The following is a 19,924-nucleotide window of genomic DNA, read 5'->3' as shown; positions in this document are numbered from 1 at the left end:
TCCCAGCCAGACCCATTCCCCTATAACCCACCTAATCTACACATCCCTGAACACTATGGGCAATTTAGCATGGCCAATCCACCGAGCCTGCACATCTTTGGACTGTGGGAGGAAACGGGAACAGCCGGAGGAAACCCACACAGACACGGGGAGAATGTGCAAACTCCACACAGACAGTCGCCTGAGGCTGGAATTGAACTTGAGTCCCTGGTGCTGTGAGGCAGCAGTGCTAGCCACTGATACACTGTACCATCCTTTTGAAGAAGCTGTTCGTAGGGTGTCAAATAAGATCTTATTCTACGAACTGCTATCCTGCCAGCTGTGTGTACAGTTCTTCAATATTGTTACACAACCCATGTTCAGGAGTTTTATTGCTGCGTTTTATGTATCTCTCATACAGTATATGGTGAGATAAATGAATTACATTTTGACAGAAAGTTCACTAGGGGTGACTAGGCCAAAGTTGACTCAGATTGACTAATCCAAGGAAGAGACTATGAGGCCTTATACTATTTCTAAATGACTACATCATAATGGTATTTTGATAATGATACAAAAGGCAACAATGTCTAAAATGTTCTCCATGTTTGTTTCCAGTGGGGATTAGCAGAAATATTCTGATGTGTCAAGAATGAGGTGGAAAGTGGTCTCACTTTTGGAATTCTCCTGAAATACAATTGAAATTAAACCCAATTCTAGTTCCATGTATTCTATTGCATTTGAAAACGTGCAGAAAACAGCCCACCATTAAATCTGAGGTGGCTACTGAGTTTGGACTGAAATCGAAATTATTACAACACAAGGGGCCATTGGCCCATCATATCTACACTGGCTGTTCCAATGAGCGTTTCACTCAGTATTTTTCTCCTGCCTTCCCCCAAAACCCTGAATGTTGTTCCTTTAGAATAATTGTATAATTCCCTTTTGATTGTTTCAGCAAAACCTCATTCCATCACACACACAGGCAATGCAGTGCAGATCTAACTACAGTCTGTGTAAAAGGTTTTTCTCCTCCTGACTTTTTTGTTTCCTTCTCCAGTTACTTTAAATCTGTACTATCTTGTTTCAATCCTTTCACAATTGCAGACAGTTTTTCTGTCTTGACTTCTTATAACTTTTGAATATCTCTATCAGATCTCCAAACAGTCTTCGCTTCCCAAAGAAAACAGTCTTAACCTTTCCAATATATCTTCATAACCAAAGTTTCACATTCCTGGAACCATGTTTGTAAACCACCACTGCACTCTCTCTAATGCATTCACATCCTTCCTAAAGCTTAGTGCCCAGACTGGATCCAGGTAATGTTGAACTAGTTTTATTCATGTACAACATAATCTATTTATTCTTATTCAATGCACCTATTAATTAAGCCCAATTTAATGTTCCAGGAAGGAATAGGAAGCCAAAGTGTTAACAGCAGGAGCTTTATTAAGGAGGTATTCACTCTATAGGCAGCAAGGTTAGATGAAGCTGTTTCTCTCCCAACGTGACTGATTATGTCATTATTATGTCACATGATCAGACTCTTCAAGTCCACCATATGTATACAAGTACACAACACCCAGGATACTGTAGACTCTATTAATTGAACTCTAAACCTGACCTGCCTTCTTTAATGACTTACGTGCACACATGACTAGGTGCCACTGCTGCCGCACTCACTTTAGAGATGCACTCTTATCGTATATTGGCCACATTTATTCTACCAAAATGAATCCCCTCACATCTCTCCATATTGACCTTCATCTACCACCAGACTGCCTAGACCTTCAACTTATCCATGTCCTTTTGAAGTTCCAAACTATACTCTTCACAATTTACAATTTTTCCAAATTTTGTATCATCGACACACATTTTGAATACCACCATGGACCTAATGGGTTGTGTGGCCTGATTCTGTGCTGTAAGTACTGCATAATATTTTACATGCCTGTAAAAATCATTGGATGCAAGGTAGGTCCTCTTAGATTGTTCCAGGTAGCAATGTTGAAAGAGAAATGCTTGTTTACTGGATTCCTGTCTAACCAAAAATTAGTTTACAACTGTACCCATGAAAGCAAATGGGTGATTATTGGGCCTGAAGATGGGAGGAGACACATAAGAGTTGGTGCTTATGCAGGGGTGATGTATTGAAAATATATTCAAAGTGATAGCCCAGTATAAACAATGACAATGCATCTTAGAATCACAGAACTGTTACAGCAGTAAAGGAGCCATTCAGCCTATCATATCTTTGCCAGCTTCTCATAGAACAATTTCATGAATGCCATTGCCCTGTCTTCTCCCCATGGCCTTGCACATTATTCTGATAACAAACCAATTCCCTTTTGGATGTCTTGACAGAATTTGCCTTTTTCATGCACTCCATGAGTGCATTCCAAATCTTAACCAATCTGCATGGAAAGGATTTTCCTCCTGTTGCTATTGCTGCTTTTACCAATTATCCTAAATCTGTGCCCTCTTATTGTCAATACTTCCATCAATTGACTTTTCCTATCTATTCTGTCCAGACTCATGATTTTGAATACCTCTATCAAATCTCTTCTGAAACTTCTCCAAGAAAAGCATCCACAACTTATCCAATCTAGCTAAATGACTGAAGTTCCTCATTCTTGGGACCATTCACAAGAATCCTTTCTGCACTCTCTCCAATATCTGTGCATCTTTCCTACAGTGTGGCACATAAAATTGGAAGTGATACACCAGCGGAGGCCCGGATAGCGCTACATGCAAGTTTAACAAAACCTCTTTGCTTTCATATGCCAAGTCCTGCCATTTTCAATGATTTATCTGCATATATACCCAGATCCCTATGTATGCCCTTTGTTTTATGCTGTCTCTCCACACTCTTATCAAACTGAGTCCCTTCATATTTCTCTGCTTTAAATTTCATCTGCCACCTGTCTGTCTTGTCTATGTTCTTTTGAAGTTCTACATGATCCTTCCTCAAGGTACACAATGCATCCAAAGTTTATATAATTTACAAGCTTTGACATTGTGCCCTGGACACCAAGGTCTAGGTCTTTAATAGAAATGAAATGCCTTATCAGATTATCAATCTCCAGGCCTGTGGGCAACATTTAATGTTTCTAGACTCTATTGTCTCAAATTAGCAGCTCACACTGCTACATGACCAGTGTATATAAAATATTATATGGCCAACATGGAGAGACAAACTAATGCTCATAGTGATAGCTTCTGTTGTGGTCTAAATGTAGGATTAACAAACAAAACCAGAAAGTTCTGAGATCTATATAATCAAATGCCACCTAAGGACTACCACATGTGTTTCTGTAAGACACAGCAGACACTATATACTATTCTGGATTATAATGCAAATCTTTTTATCTTCCAGGGTCAGAACAGCTGGTAAGAACTTTGTCTTCTTTGTCGAGGAACCATCAAGTTTTGAACCTGAAAGTATTGGTAATCTGCACCGGAGCTCCACTAAAAAGAGTTCAACGAAAGTCCTGATTGGTACACAAGCAGTTGACAACACGGAGGTGAAGTGTCCCTTAAAGCCAGTCAATAATTGCCTTTCAAAGTCAAGACCAGCTGGTAGTGAGCAGAAAATGTTGAATCCAAAACTTGGCACCAGCAGCCCAAGCCTGGATATCAACAGTGTCACTGAAAATGAACTTTCCATGCAGAAACCATTGAAGAGTACTTCCAATGAAAGATATCCCCCCAATAAAACAAGCATCATTATTAGGAATCCAAGTATCAAGCAAAAGATTTCAGAATGGGAGGGTAAGAAGGAAACAGTGATTTCAGCAAATAAAGAAAAATTGGAAAATAAAGAAGCAAAAGAACTTGACAAGTTGGAACTGGTGAAACAAGTTGAAGGGAATGTCCTTAAAAAGACTGAATGTAAACATTCAAAAGTTTGGAACTTAGACAGCAAAGATGCTGGGAAAGAGAATGAATACAAGGTAGATGATGGAAAGGCTGGGTCCTTGGAGACTGAAAGCAGATTGTCTGGATGCCAGCAGAATGAGATGATAAAGTCTGATCTGACACAGCAAGTTGGCAGAAAGGTAAAAGAGGTGACCTGTACTAAATTTGTGACAACACAGCCCTTGAAAAGGGACCGAACAAACGTGTTGAGTCACATCAAGAAGCTGGAAGAAAAGGCAAAGGAAGATTCAGCTTCAAGCCAACTTAAGCTGCCAGGTGATTACTATACCCCTCAGAGACTTCAGGAGGCATTGGCTGCCCAGGGGCCAACACCATCTAAGGAGAAAAAGGATGGCAGCTGTAGCTCGGAGCTCAAGCGCAAGCATATCCAATCCAATTCTGATTCTGAAGCAAGTGAGCTGAGCTTTGGGACGCTGGACAAGGTGAAGGTTTCCTGGGCAAGCTGTAAAATTAGAAATGTGGAGAATATCTACTCAGAACCTGGAACTCTGGAACAGGAGCTTGCAGTGAATCCTGTGCCCAAACCTAGGCGAACTTTTGAATATGGGACAGAAAAAATGGCTGGTCTGCATTCATTAAGGAAGAGCACCCGGCAATTACCAGACTTACCAACCGTTCCCCCACCTTTGCCATTGTCACCTCCCCCTACGGTCAGTACAGGGGCACTAAATGGGAAACCAAAGATAAACAGTAAGGATAACCGGTAAGCAGGCATCTTGTGTTATCAGAAAGATTAGTCTTGGTGGGATAATGGAAGCTATCTAAAGCCATGAGTTAGAAGCCTGCAATGTACATGTACTGAAATATGAAGATCTAAAACAGTAAGGGAGTAAACCAGAATAATAAAGTAAACCAGCGCATTGGAGCCCCTGCAGATAGTTCTGCAACATGGCAAGTTATTTCTGTTTGAATTTTCCGCGTATTGAACTACTAATTTCAGTTGATCCATTGAAAAGTGATAGTGGGAGGCCAGATATTTTCCCACAAAGAGTAAAATGAAGAATCATTCCTAAAATGATCATCTTTTGTGGATCTACTGGATTCTGGTCTTCTATCAACTTTGATTGTGCTCTGGGATGATGTGTTAAATGGGAAGGCTAAATCAAGAGAAGAGAAATATTTTAAAAAGAGTTTCACTCTCGATAACTTAAATCTTTATGCTTCCTCACATTCCCCTCTGCAACTCTGGTTCAATGTATTCTGGTCTCATTGGATAGAAGTGACTTTTTTCTACTATTTTAATAATCCCCAGTAAATTGAATTTAGGCAATCTCTAGGTAGTTCTTAATGAACTCATATCACAATTCAAGACTAATTTGCTAACAGTTAGGACTGGGGGGTATTTATACCAATTGGGCTGAAACTGTTCAATAAGGCACCTCACTGCCACCATCTCAGGCAGTTAGGGATGAGCACCAAATGCTGACCTTGCCACCAACACTCACATCTCATGAAAGAATATTTTTTAAATGTTGCTATTTTTCTTTAAAAATGCTACCGGATAGTTAGTGCGAGGAATGATTGGTTGCATTTATATAATGACCCAACTCTCTCTAAGCCACATTGTTGAGTAAAGTAAGTTTTATTTTGTCTCAAACCCATGATAAAGTGACCTGACAATACAATATAAAGGGAAGACATGAGATACATCACAGAGGAGACTATTCATTCCATTGGTCCTATATTGGATCTTCGACATTGTCATCCATCGAGCCATACCAATTTCTCATTCACCATAGTTCTCCTTCATTTTTCCTTAGTTTCCTTTTGAAAGTTACCATTGAAATTGCTTTCACCACCCTCTCATGCATTGTTTTCTAGATAATCATAACATGCTATGTAAAAGAAAAATTTCTGCGTGTAACTTCTGGTTTTTTTGTCCCTTTGATTACGAATTCTACTGCTACTAGAAACACTTTCTCTGTACTTTATCAAAACCCTTAATGATTTTGAACACCTCTTGTCTTCTCCTTCTCCTTTTACTTCCTCTCTGCTAAAGAAAACAGCTCTAGCCTCTCCAAGTACCTGTTGCCCTATATCCCTAGTATCATTGTAGTAAATTTATTTTGCACTCTATGACCTTGACATGGTTCTAAAGCATGTGCTCAGAATTGACTACTACTGTAGCTGTGGCCTACCCAGTGTTTTATAAAGGTTTAGCATAACTTCCTTGTTTTTTATTTTAACTGTTTTAGTACTTTGAGGAGTAATACATTAACCAGTGTGTGAATCAAAGCTATCATCTGTTTTCATTGACACAGTCGGAAATCCTTTGAGTTTGAAGATATAAAAGATTTTCAAAGGCAGCAATCTCCTAATTTCTGCAGAAATGGGCAAGTGGATTGGTATGCTCAATCAAAGTTCGCACTGAACTACACTGTATCAGAGGAAAACATCTATGAAGATATCCTGGGTAAGACTTGGAAACTGGGAACTAACTCATCTAATGTTCAGACTGTCAACCTGATTTCTAACATGATCCAAGATAAAATATTGAATTGATATTGGGAAAACTCAGACCAGAATCCTATGAGAGAAGAGAACCTTTCGGACCTGATATCAAGTAAGAACCAATAATTGGTGGAGTAGCACAGAGCCTAAACATCCATTTGAGTTTGCAATTAAATTCATGAAGGATCTAATGCAATACATATATTGATTTTTTTTTCAGGTATTTTTGAAAATTAATTTTTAACTGAATTTGAGCACCTATTTTACCTCCAGATATACTTTTAAAATGCAGTAGACTCTCAAACTTGCACATGTCATTGGCACACAAAATGAGCTCACATAACTTTGAATCAGGGTTTTTCTTAGCATTCATCACATTCTTTTGAGTACTGTAGTTATTTAACATTGCTCATTAGGATCCCCTGCTCGTTTCAGACCTAATTACATTTCCAACATCTCTAATGTTATATTAAGTCAACTCTGAACGCTGTCATTTCTATATTTAAAGGGGTCATGAGCTGCTATCAGATGAATGAATAGATGGTTAGTTTAGAATGTTCTTGTGCTGTTTATGAGCTTTTTGGGAGTTTTGGGTTGCTGGAGTTAACAGAAATCATTTGTGAGATTAATTTGGTGACATGGGATCATTCGGATTGATTTCAACGTGTTTGGCACTTTTTTACTGCCATTTTATTTGGAAATGTCAGATGAGAAGAAGCAGACTAGAATCGAGGGAGCTGCAGCTTGAGAGAGAGAGGGAGACAAGGGAATCTCACAGGCGGCCATACCCCACATGGAAATACAGGTCCAGAGCTCTTAGCTGCAGTTCACCAAAGAGCATTGCGTGGGAAAGTGGTGAAGGAACTCTATCACCTGCTGCAACATGAACAGCAGTTTAGCTCAAGGTCGTGTGCATCCTTCCCTGTGGCTATCAGTCATTGTGACTCTCATTGTTTATCCCTGTCATCATGCCTGGCTGCAGTAGGTGAGATCTGTAATGTTGGCCACTGGTGGACACTGATGGAGAAATGGTTCGTGGGTTGACTCTGGCCATGGTATGCTGTGGAAGAAGTACAATTTGTTGTGATGATTTGAAATTTGGCATTCTTGTGTTTATCTTATTGGTGCCACATGAAAGACTTTGGCAACTTTTTAGCAATATTTAAAATTTAATTTGCTACATCAAAGAATATGGAGGCAAGAACGGTTTGGTCATTCAGCCATTTGACTAAATTAAAGGTTGTCTAATGTTAACAAAGCTTATAGCAGAATCATCAGTTAAAGGATGGGGAGGACTGGATAATGTGGAGGTATTCATTATTATGAGGGAATAAAGGACAGATTTCAGATCTCTGGTAATTCCCAGAGTTACTGGTTTGATCTGCAACTGTGGCATAGACAAAATGACTTGAGTAAACTAGATCGCCGTGAAGATTTTTTTTTGGAGGGAGTTAGATATAGTAGCTTCTTTTTAGGCATGAGATACTTTGTCAAAAGCTTTGGAGGTGATTCATTATATTGAAGATCAGAGTTTCAATGATACACCTTGCATTGCAAGACGATCATCAGTGAAAGAGCAGTATCAAAAACCACTTTGGCAATCATTTTGAACAATTTTTTTAAAAAGTCAGTTTCAATGTTAGAAATAATTTGCAAGTTAACAACGACAGCCAGAACTAAGAATGCAAGGTGATAGTTTGAAGGAAAAGGAGCATCAAGTTTCCAAAGAAGTTATGAGAAGGCTAAATGACTAATATACTGGTATTATTTCTATTGATATCACAGATATTCCAAAGGAAAACCCTTATGAAGACATAGAGTCATCTGACAGGCACTCATTGGGAAAACAGTGTATCCAAGTTCATCCTTCATTAGCTGGATCTGTGTCTAAGCCAGGGTGTCCATCAGAAATTAGGCCAGAGACTCCTACAAAGGTAATGGGACCTATTTTTCTAATCAACCTGTTCAAGATGTTATTCCACACCTCTGAAGCAGGTGGGTCTTGAATCCAGGCCCCTCAGTCCAGGGGTAGGTATGCTACCATTGCACTATAAGAGGGCCTAACAAAGGCAATGGGAATGAGGCAGGCATTTATCTTTACCACTTGGGCAGTAGTCCACCAAAGCAAATTGCCCGTTTGTTGTGGAACTTGCTGAATTATAGTTCTGTTAATTCTTATATAGTTGACTTGATAGGTGTTAGCTTTTGCAGACTGATGGGTCTAGTCAGCTTTTCCTATGCATCCTACCAAACTGTTGTGTAATTACTGAGCACTTCAATCAGCAGGCCAAAGGAAATCAAACACAAATTGATCAATAAAATGAATCAAGATTCATCTAAAGTTCTCAAGAATTGAATTTTGATCTTTTGTATCTTTTGAAATCCATTACTTTATACCTAGAGCTGGAGCCCTTTTGGGACTTGAATGAACCAGCATCCTTTAGTCAGGAGGATTTGCCATCAGAGCTACATTTTCATTTTTTATTTCTGATACGTTAAGCAGATTGGGAATATGTGAAAGTCTATCTTACAGGTGTAGAACTACCTAAACATCATTACTTCAATTCCTTTTGGGCAGATTTTGATCCAAGCAGTCCAATAGTGGAAACATTTGTTCTAGGCATCATGTATTTGTGCTGTAATGCTGATAAATGATATTCATTGGTGAGTTTTATTCATTGTGACGGTTAAAATGGAGATCTATCTTCTCTTCACAGCTTCCAGTGAAGACTCCCTCCCTTTTTCGACACTCCTCAGAGAGAAGAAGTTTCAAATTGCTGGATCTGAGAAAAATGAATAAAGATGGAATAAGCTCACCACCAAAAGCCAGCCCACCATCTACTCCCAGCAGTCCAGATGACACATTGAGCCTGGCAGGAGACTCTCAAGTATTAAAGAGAAGGAAGAAAATTCCTAAGGTACTCGTCTGCCTACAGGGGATTCTTTTCAATTAATTTGAGTGACAGTGTTAATAATCATCTGAATTTGTCTGCTGCAGTTAGTGAGAAAAACAAAAGAAACTGATTTTAGTTGACTCCGTGAAAATTGAAATAGTGTAGCCATCCTTGACGTGGATGATGTAATATCTTCCAAAAATGCCCACTGCTGCCTCTGTGCAACAAAATGAATTGAACCCAAATGAAATGTCCTTTAAACTCCTTGAATACAGATTGTTGCACATCAGTTACAAATGTTAATCCCTCAATCTTAGATCACCATTGATTCCTCGCTGTTTGCCTAATGCAGGTGGTACTGAAAATTAATGCAATCTATGAAGCCAGGAGGGGGAGAAAGAAAGTGAAGAGGATCACTCAGTCTTCAGAAACCAGCACAGGAAGAGGTACTGCTTTTGTATAATTGGTATCAAACTGTTGTACAGCACATTGTCATTTATTGTTCATGATAAACCTAACAATAGATGAATGTTGTGCCCACGAAAAAAGGTGCTATTGAAGTATATTTTGTTATTTTTCTGATTATAGTGCACAGTACAAAGCATTATCCCCTTCCCTATTTGGTTTATAAGTTAAACCAGTCCATTTGGCTCAAATGTTTTAATTAATCTAACTTTCAAATGATTGAAGAAGCACTCAAGATTATAGCATCCGATCCATATAATAAAGGGTTCTTATGACTCCCAAAAACTACCAAAAAGTTATCAAGTCATACAATGATTAAGATAAACTCCTGATCGTTAGGGATGTAGGATCTACTTATGGGAAGAGCTGGTGCTGCGAAATTATTCAGTGTACGTTTGAAATTTATGATGATCCTACTGCCTTGCCTTAGTTACCAACTAACTTTGTATCAAAAGACCTTCCTTAACATAACTTCTTGTGTCAATTCAGTTACAGATGAAAACAGTGAAACTGACAGTGAGACTGAAGAGAAACTTAAAGGTAAGTCCTGTACAAACTGAAAAATAATTATAATCTATTCTATTAAATATATTTTCTGTCTTTCTGAACAACATCTTGCTTGACAAATAAAGGGAATGAAAAGTAGCAATATTTATTATTTTACAAGGAACTGTGTACTGGTTACCCAAGTTAAATGTGACGATGAGGGTACAGTTTCTTGATTCTTGTACAGGTAGTTCTCCTACAACGCGATAGTTGCGTTCTAGCATGACCTCACGCTTTAGAAAATCGCACTATAGAAAATCGCCATTGAAAGTCATGTTATAGAGAAATTGCTACACCTGTACAGCAGAAAGTTTGTGTAATCCAAACAGCATACACTATTCATCAATCACGTTACAGCCAATTCACGTTAATGAAATACGCATTATAGCAGAACTATCTGTAACCAGTTTGAAAGATCAGGATTGAGAAACTAGAATACATGAATACTAGATCTCTATTTCTTTTTTGTTGCCCCTCCCCATCCACAATTTTCACAGATTTCCTGGCAGACACTGAATAGGGTCAGTAACCGATATTGACTTATTGTACGTTTGGCTGCTGCCTCCTTGTGGTTCCAAATGATTGGGTGAATGCTAGAGCACCAGAGTGCCCAGGTAAAACATCCTGAACCTGGACTCAACTCACTGCCTGCAGGGCTCCCGGGGTGGATTGAAAATCCAAAGATCAATAACCACCTTAAATTACAACCTTTGCCAGCAATGTAGGTTTAACAAAGAGCATTTTGCATTTATGTAACTCCTTCAATGTAAGAAAATATTCCAAAGTGCTTCACCTGTGTACAATCAAAAAAAAAATGTCAAGCCAAAAATGGAGGTATTAGGAGGGCTTGGCCAAAATTCTAGCCCAAGAGGTTTGAAGTATGATCTTAAGAAAAGAGACAGAGCTGGAAGTAGTATGGTGTAGGGAGGTAATTTCTGACTATGGGGCTAGATAGTTGAGACATAGCTGCCAAAAATAAGGCAAAGATTTGGCTGCTTAAGAGGCCAGAGATAATTTTAAATTTGAAATTTGTAAGTCTTACAAACATACACAATTGATTTACAAGATAGGATCAGCTGGCTCATCCAAACTGTTCCACACTGTCATGTTGTGAGTAAGCATCATAACGCAATGCTCCCACCCACCCAACAGCTACTGTGTAATCTATGATTTATATTGCCTCATCCTGGCAATTTATACCAATACTCTGCTGGCTTTTTCTATAATCTTGTGGAACTGATTGTGAGCCTTTAGAAACTTGCGCATCACAAAAAACCTTTAGGTCCATTTCCCTGTTTATAGATCTGAATTTGGAGTTTTACCTGAGGATAAATCTACTTTCATCTAGTTGGAAGTTAGAAGGCCTGACCTGTTAGCATAATCACTTGCTGGAGGTGAAAAGGTGAGGGTTGGTGATGATGTAAGAATTTTCGAAGAACAAATCGCACTACAGCACAGGAACGAGCCCTTTGGCCCACCAAGCCTGAACTGTAATGTTACTGATCTGCTGTGGTCTCTGAATGTGAATCAATAAACTTCAGCTGCACAGCTTCTAGTCAGTTTCAGGATATATTGGTATGGGTACACCATTCTTATGAGTTTAATAAATTCAGGTAATGATAAAATATGGCCATGTTAAGTGATCTAACCCAGTCAAACACTTTCACCATTGAATAGTGGTATGTGTGGTGAAATCAAATCCGTACTGTTGTCTACCAAGGTGTATATGTCCAGCTAAACTGAGCCTGCCCCTCACCATATGGTAGGTTTGATGTTACCATCGTCTTTAAGGGTAGGGGTCCACAGGCCAGTTTGGTCTAGTTTGGGCAAGTAAATCATTTCCTGTTCTAACTAGAGGAGGCTTTTGTATTAGGCAAAAAGTATTTTATTATAATTAGAATAGTTTAAGCATAGATACAGAGTCTGTGAGGAGAACCTGGACATGTGAAGACCTGGTCTCACGTCCTTTGAGATCCGAAACTGTTTTCTCATCAAGTCCATGTGACATCATCATAGCATGTGATGCTAACGGCGATCCTCAGTATTAACTCTTTCAGACACTTTCAGATCAATGTATCATAAGTGGGTTACATCCGTTAATAAATGCTACAGTTGAGTTTGAACAAGATAATAAATTACTGTATTCTAAATAAATACTCATGGTCATGTCAGTTACTGAAACAGATTATGAAATGATACATCATCAAATGCAATGAAATTAATTCCCACCTCCGCCCCACCCACAGCTCACAGCCAGCGCCTTGTGTTGGTCAAATCCATGCTGAAACAAAAGAGTCGCTATCGGACTTTAGAGAGAGATCTCATCGAATTTCAGGAGTGGCAATTATTTGAGTTCTTTGTCGTGGTTGCCCTCCACATGAAGAAGGGAAGTAGTGTGTATGTTCCTGAGGTTACCCAACAGTTCCCCCTCAAGGTAAGAAAATGTTTCAATTCAAAGAAAGAAGGGACCTTTTGCCCACGCTACTCCAATGCTCTGGGATGTGGAACAATTTGCAACTTCTTAAAACAATTCCTGGAATTTCTGTTGTAATGACATCAAATGGGAGAGCGGTAATCACTGACTCAACATCAACACATTAAGACAAAAAGGAAAATTTGAGGAACTTTAAGTTGTTTCAAGTGCTCCTCTTAACACATACCCATAGAAATATTTACTTAATATTCATCTACAGCAGACATCCGTCATTTCAACCTAATGTCTCTTCTGATTTATTGAATTCCCTGAATAACTGTGTTTATTTTGAACAGTCACTGTAACTGGAATTTCAGTCTGGGATTTGAGCTGAAACCACCTCACACTACAGAACTTTTGGGAATGCTGTTTACGTTGCTAGCACTATTTTATCCCAGAGTCAAGCATCTTTGTCTGGCTGCCAGACTGATGAGGAATTTTGGAGTCCGCTGAAGTGACAGGCATAGGTGGCTGGTCTGTGTTAGTGACGTCACTGGAATGAATTTTGAAGCAAGGAAATCCAAAATATCACGACTAGCTATTTTATAAAACAGTAAAAAGTTTAATCACATACCTTCAGCATGGACACTAGGGTCCTTTTAAAAAAGGCGTATTCCGTGGAGATTTAAATACTGTCAGCAAATGTTTTGGTCTTAATTCTTGTTCTGGGAAAATTGAAGATTTGGCTAGATTTTCTGCAGTGAAGTTATTGATCTCCTTTCTGATGATTCAGTAATTCTGTGACACTGGGGACGTGATACTGATGTGTTTCCCAGAGGCAATGTAATATTTCCTAGTGTCAGGAAGAGTTGGGATATTTCATCGTGAGAGATGAATTATGAGATGTGATGCGGAATGGGAAGGCTGATGAGTGCCGCGTATACGTGTTTGTAATTATATGTATTTTAGATATTCTAATCTCCATGTGTGCATCATTGTGTTTGGAGTGAAGAGGGTGAATATAGCATGATGTGTAATATGACCTTTTTCCTTCTGGTTCAGCTGGATAAACCATTCAAGTTCATGCGAGAAACGGAAGATCAGTTAAAAGTCATCCCACAGTTTTGTTTTCCTGATGCCAAAGACTGGGCTCCTGTCTCTGAATTTGCGAGGTATGCACGCTAATGGCTTAGATTCAATTATTAAATCTTAACTACTGGATGGGGGAAATGGGTTGGGGTCATTGGGAAATTCAGGCAAATACTTCGTAAAGGGTGTGTCATCTATTCTGTTTAATGAAATGCTTCCTATGTTAATTTTTACAAAATTTTCTTTTGCTCTTTCACCATTAAAAATCTATTAAACAATGCTTAGTATGAAATAGCATTATAAAGAATCAAATAATGTAGGTTAAGTGTATGTGAGATACATTAGGTACCTTGTGGTGATTGACTGTCAAAGTTTTACAACATGGATACAGTAATTGGCTCTTTGTGTTTGTACCAGCCCATGAAAAGATAAGAACTTGCACTTGATAACACCTTTCTGTTTTCAGAACTCTAAAGTACTTCAGTCAATAAAGTAGTTTTGAAGTGTAGTCACTGTTGTAATCTAATAACCAATTTGCAGAGCAAGTTCTCAGAAATTACCATGAGATAATGACTAGTCAAGTTGTTTTTGTGGTATTGGTTGAAGAATAAATATTTGTGAGGGCAACAGGAGAACTCCCTTGTACCTCTTTAGCCAGTGGCATGTGATCTTTTATATTCTCTGAGAGTAATCAAGGACTTGGTTCAGCATCTCACCTGAAAGGTATGGCCCCTGATGGTGCAGTACACCCTGCAGTATGAAGTGTTAGCCTGGATAATCTGCCAAACTCTCTCAGGAACTCTTGAACCCATGACCTTCTGACTGTCTGTCTGAGGCAGAATTGCTACCACTGAATCACTGCTAACTTTGGGCTTAGGTCTAGCTCACTAATTGACATGTGGTTTCAAGTGAGTAATGTAATGATGCAATGAAGATGTCTCATGATTTTTACAGAACTTTACAGTGTGTATTAAGTGAGACATTTTACCTGATTTCTCTATTAGAAATGAACAATGTGTGTTGGTTCTTCCATTTCTGTCTGGATGCTTTCATGTTGGACTCTATTAACATCCTTCACACCAGTTCCAACACTTGTTGTAAAGCACTCCACTCATTTTCATCTTGAGTTCTGCTTGCGTGTTTACTAGGGATATTGTTTCCAATAGTACTGCGTACTCTAACCAACATTCCTTGTTTTCCACGATAACAGTGAGACCTTTTCTTTTGTCCTGACCGGAGAAGATGGGAGCAGACGATTTGGGTATTGCAGGCGCCTATTGGTAAGACTGCCTTTAAAACCCTCATTAAATTTAAAATGATATTTAAATCCAGTTTGCTTTCTAATGACAATAAGACACTGTTGTCACTGGTTAAAGGGTTCATCTTCTATTCTTCCTTTTAGCCCACTGGGAAGGGGAAACGTTTGCCTGAGGTTTACTGTATTGTCAGCCGGCTGGGCTGCTTCAACCTTTTCTCAAAGGTATGAATATTAATTAGTAACATTACCATGCCACATGGATTAATAAACTGTAACAACATCTTGTTTATTCCTTTGGCTTTTGCTTTTAGTGCCTGGACATTATGTTCTCCAGTCATCCAAAACTTAGTGCAAAGAACTGTTCCATTATAATTCTTGTGAAAGTGTTTGTGGTACCTTTCCTCACATTTCACTCATACTTTTAAAATACTTGAGGAATTCTGAGTACTTATCTCATCATCAATCCAAGAATTTTTTTTAGGTTGCCTATAAACCCGTTTATTGAGCCACACTTTGTGAGCTTTCTTTAAGGTGAAGTGGACACAGCAAGTCCCTATTGTATGCGTATCCACTTCATGGCACGATAGACAGTAATAGGGTCTTTGTGTTCATTTTGTTTGTTCGTCAGACACCTTCCCTGCCTATCCTTCATGTGTATTTTGTACTGGTTTGAGCAGGAAGTGTAAGAATCTCTGTTCACTCCATCTTAACAGTCAGTGCCTATTTTGATTCAATCCACCATCCATTCCTCAATACGATTTTGATGACATTACCACTGTTGACACTATAGTTAATCTAATTAGTAATATTCAATCTAATCTATCACTAGTGATGTAAATTAAACTGTGTCCTCCTTCACCCAGCTCAATCCTCGCCCCCCTCCCTGCGATACAAGTGTAAATGTCAAATCAGCATTTGTATAGATTGAATATTTTTTAGTCTGTTGTGTTGTAATTATTTATTCTCTTACAGCTGTCTTGAATAGCTCAGAATATCTGTATCTATTATTTGAGCAGTGTGTTTATATACATTATTCTCTTCAGAAAATATTAGAGCATGAATATGAACTATCCTGATCACGGAGATCCTGGGTTTCAGGGCAATAAATGTAAGAGGCGCTACAACCATGGAATGTTTGACATAATGGTTTGCCTTTTTGTTCTTCCTAATTTATGCCCCTGTCTGTTCAGTCCAGTTGGTTTTATTTTTCTTTGGTGAGCCAGAAAGCTAATCTGTTTCTGATACTTGCTGCCGTACTACAGATCCTGGATGAGGTGGAGAAGCGACGAGTGATTTCCCCTGCCCTTGTTCAACCATTCATGAGGAGCATTATGGAAGCTCCATTCCCTGCTCCAGGGCGAACCATCACTGTTAGAAACTTCCTTCCAGGATCAGGGAATGAGGTAAGGGAACATCTCCAATCTTTCTTCAAACCTTTTGTTGGGTGTGTAATATTCTTTGAGTTTCTTTACATTAGATGGGAAAAAATTGGGGTGAGTGAAGTGGGACATGGCAAAGATGGAAAACTGGTAGAATGGACTTTTCTAATTTGACATGTCCAACTTTGATTCTATTGAAATCAATAGAATTGAAATATCAGACAGTGTATCAGGCAGCCAATAAAACATCACCTGTTTTGTGTCTCCACTCGTAACAATTGAGACTCCTCTGTTGTCTTGATAAGGCACTCTACACTGTCTCCACACATTCTCTATACGTATTACTCTCGGACAACGAAATTAAAATTTCTGAAGACTGAGTAGCTTTCAGATTTTGTTTGCAATCTAATTTCACCTTATAATGTTTCCTTCTTATTATGCCCTTTCCCCGCATGCTTTCTTCAATCGTTTAATTAAAATGTAGAATCATGCAAGAAATGTAAAGTAGTGTTGCCTGCATTTCTTCATTGTGTACCTAAGAAAGTTTACATGTTTTTCTTAAACTTGAAATCTATTGAATGCAGATATCAAACTCAAAAGTTTTAGAGTACACATTCTTGCCCTGCTGAGATCATCCATCTTCTGGGTCTGAGAAACAGCACCTAAGGCAACCCATTAGATCCATGACAAACTGATCAGTGTGGATCATTGTCATGAGGGTGGGACGTTCCTCTCACCAAATTGCTCTTCATTAACAGAAGCAAGTTCTCAAAGTCCAACCAGTGCTACAATGTCTTCACTTTATTTTCCCAACTGTCTGTCCTTTCTTTAATCTATTGATGCCTCATTAACTGTTTTGATTTCAAATTCAACTCCTATATCTCTATTACTAAAAGTAACTTAAAATAAATAGTTTATCAAATGGATCATTGTACAGCTGCCTCCTGTGTCCTTGTGTCATGTCAGCCAGGCCAGTTTGAATGAAGACAAGACTGAGAGATTTGGCTACCAAGCAACTAGTATGCATTACACTATCTACCTCCTTCAGATTCCAGCATGATATATGTGGCTACATATTTGATTTAGCATTGGGTCTTTCTCATTACAGTGCACTTGTAACAATTGAGACTCATCTGTTGTCTTGATAAGGCACTCTACACTGTCTCCATACATTCTCTATACGTATTACTCTCGGACAACGAAATTAAAATTTCTGAAGACTGAGTAGCTTTAAGATTTTGTTTGCAATGTAATGCACGGCCTAGAAGTGTACTAACCTTCCTAAAATCTAATATGAGGGTTTGAGACGACAGCTGTCATGGTGTCGTGTTCTGTATCTAGATAAGCATGTTTGCATCCATTGGCAAGACATTTTTAATTGTTATCACAGCTTGCACAAAGATGTCACCAAAGCACAAAACCACTTTCAGAAGCTGTTTAAAATTGTTTGAACTTTACAGATATTATCATAGTGACAATGGCTAACAATTCATTGTTCCTGTCCTGGTGGTAAAACATTGCACTTTTCGAATAGAGGTAGAATCACAAATTTACAGTACAGAAGGAGGCAAGTCAACTCACGCTGTCTCTGTCAGATGAGAAATGTCACCTGACAGCTTTTAGGCTGAATCCATGAAGGTTGCACTACTTCAAGTCCATATTCACTGTTTTAAAAAGTGTAATGTGGTTCTCAGTCGTTACCACCCTTTCGTGCAATGAATTCCAGACCCTAGCCACCTCTGGGTAGCAAATAAATGTCCTCAACTTTAATCTAATGTTTCTATGAATTACTCTGAATTATATCTTATTATTCACCTCTCTGTTGAGAGAAATAGGCTTTTTCTATCCACTCTATCTGAGTTCTTCATAATTTTATATAACTCAATTTTTAGCCCCCACAGCTTGCCCTGTTTAAAGAAAACAAACCCAACTTGCCCTTACAGTTAAAATTCCTTAATCCTACAACATCTTTAGACCCGCTCTGATGTGATCAAATCTTTTCTTCAATGCGGTGATCAAATCTGTACAAAGTGATCTAACTGTGTCTTAATGATTTTGTTAATACTGTTCTAGCACGTTGGGCCAAATGGCCTGTTTCCACACTTGTAGAGATACTATGGAGCATACCTCCCTTTCTTATATTCTGTGACATGTTACATGTTAAATATTATATAAATCGGATTGTTAAGATTTGGACCAAGATTATTCCTGGCTGTTTCATCAGCACAATCTGTCAAAAATGTCTAGTTGGTGGTATCTTTGTTTCTGATTCAGTGATTTGGCAACTGTCCTTTTCTGCAGGTAATCCAGCTCTGCAGGCCACTGGACTCTCGTCTGGAGCATGTAGACTTTGAGTGTCTCTTTTTGTCACTGACTGTTCGCCAGCTCACTAAAGTCTTTGCTTCTCTTCTGCTAGAAAGGAGGGTGATTTTCACAGCAGATAAACTCAGGTAAACCAGTAGTCTTAGCTGTTTACAATGAAATAAAGTAGGGCAAAAAACAGACGAGGAATAATTGGAGATTCTGTACCTGCCAACAGCAGCTGTTTCATCATCTAATGATATTTTAAAAATAAACCCAAATCATATCTATTAAATACAGAATTGACCTATGATGTATACTATCTGATATACATGGGGCAGTAGTAAATTAGCCATTATGTGTATATAGTAAATTTAAGAGTTCAAAGAGGCTTTTATGAGGCCTGGTATGTGCAGCTATTCTGAGGAACAACCTTGTGTGTTATTACTGCACCACAAGTATTGGACATTATTTCTTCATGTGAAACACCAATCTTGTTCAATCAATTGCTTAAAGGTTAGCAGGGAAGGTCCCTCCCTTCTAATTTCTGTGGAAACCATCTGCACTGCATGATAAACTACTGACTGTCAATGGACCTTTCCATTCTTTAGATATATAAGAGGCAGGTAAGAGTAGACTATGACCACTGGAAAATGAGGCTGGAGAAGTAGCAATGGAGCACAAAGAAATGGTGGAGTAACTGAACAAGTACTTTGCAATTGTCTTCGAGGTGGAAATCATCAGTAAGCACACCAGAATTTTTTGAGATTCGGGGGCAGAGGTGAGAATAGTGGCCATCACTGAGGAGAAGGTGCTGGAAGGTCTGAAGGTGGATAGATTACCTGGACCAGATGGACTCATCTTCACGGTTCTGAATGAACTAGCTGAGAATATTGAGGAGGCATTGGTGGTGGTCTTTCAGGAACATCGCTGGAGACAGAGAGGGTCCCAGAGGACAGGAATATAGCTAAAGTAAAACCCCAGTTTAAGAAAGGAGGAAGGCAGAAGAGGGGAAATTATAGGCTGGTTAGCTTGAGCTCAGTTGTTGGTAAGATTTTAAGATTTTTGAGCTAATTATTAAGGATGTGATTGCAGAGTACTTGGAAATGCGTGGTAAAATAGGGCTGAGTCAGCATGGCTTTGTGAAGGGGAGGTTATGCATGACAAATCCATTAGAATTCTTTAAGGAGGAAACAAGTAAGTTAGACAA

At 38.8% G+C, this 19,924-nt stretch overlaps 1 protein-coding gene across 1 annotated transcript in view; it reads left to right on the top strand.

Moving 5' to 3' along the window:
- LOC109923614 (DENN domain-containing protein 2A-like) overlaps positions 1–19,924 on the top strand; it is a 51,291-nt gene that overhangs the window by 14,698 nt on the left and 16,669 nt on the right. The window contains exons 2-13 of the mRNA XM_048607768.1: positions 3,356–4,621; positions 6,180–6,331; positions 8,155–8,303; positions 9,087–9,287; positions 9,616–9,709; positions 10,218–10,268; positions 12,521–12,708; positions 13,750–13,859; positions 14,987–15,056; positions 15,179–15,256; positions 16,297–16,437; positions 18,715–18,863. Coding sequence (XP_048463725.1) covers positions 3,356–4,621; positions 6,180–6,331; positions 8,155–8,303; positions 9,087–9,287; positions 9,616–9,709; positions 10,218–10,268; positions 12,521–12,708; positions 13,750–13,859; positions 14,987–15,056; positions 15,179–15,256; positions 16,297–16,437; positions 18,715–18,863 — 2,649 coding nt within the window. The remainder of the gene's footprint in view (positions 1–3,355; positions 4,622–6,179; positions 6,332–8,154; positions 8,304–9,086; positions 9,288–9,615; positions 9,710–10,217; positions 10,269–12,520; positions 12,709–13,749; positions 13,860–14,986; positions 15,057–15,178; positions 15,257–16,296; positions 16,438–18,714; positions 18,864–19,924) is intronic.

The sequence above is a fragment of the Rhincodon typus genome, chromosome 18, assembly GCF_021869965.1.
Source record: "Rhincodon typus isolate 14 chromosome 18, sRhiTyp1.1, whole genome shotgun sequence".
Classification (NCBI taxonomy): Eukaryota; Metazoa; Chordata; class Chondrichthyes; order Orectolobiformes; family Rhincodontidae; genus Rhincodon; species Rhincodon typus.
The sequence above is the reverse complement of the archived record's forward strand: the minus strand, read 5'-3'. Positions and strand labels throughout refer to the sequence as shown.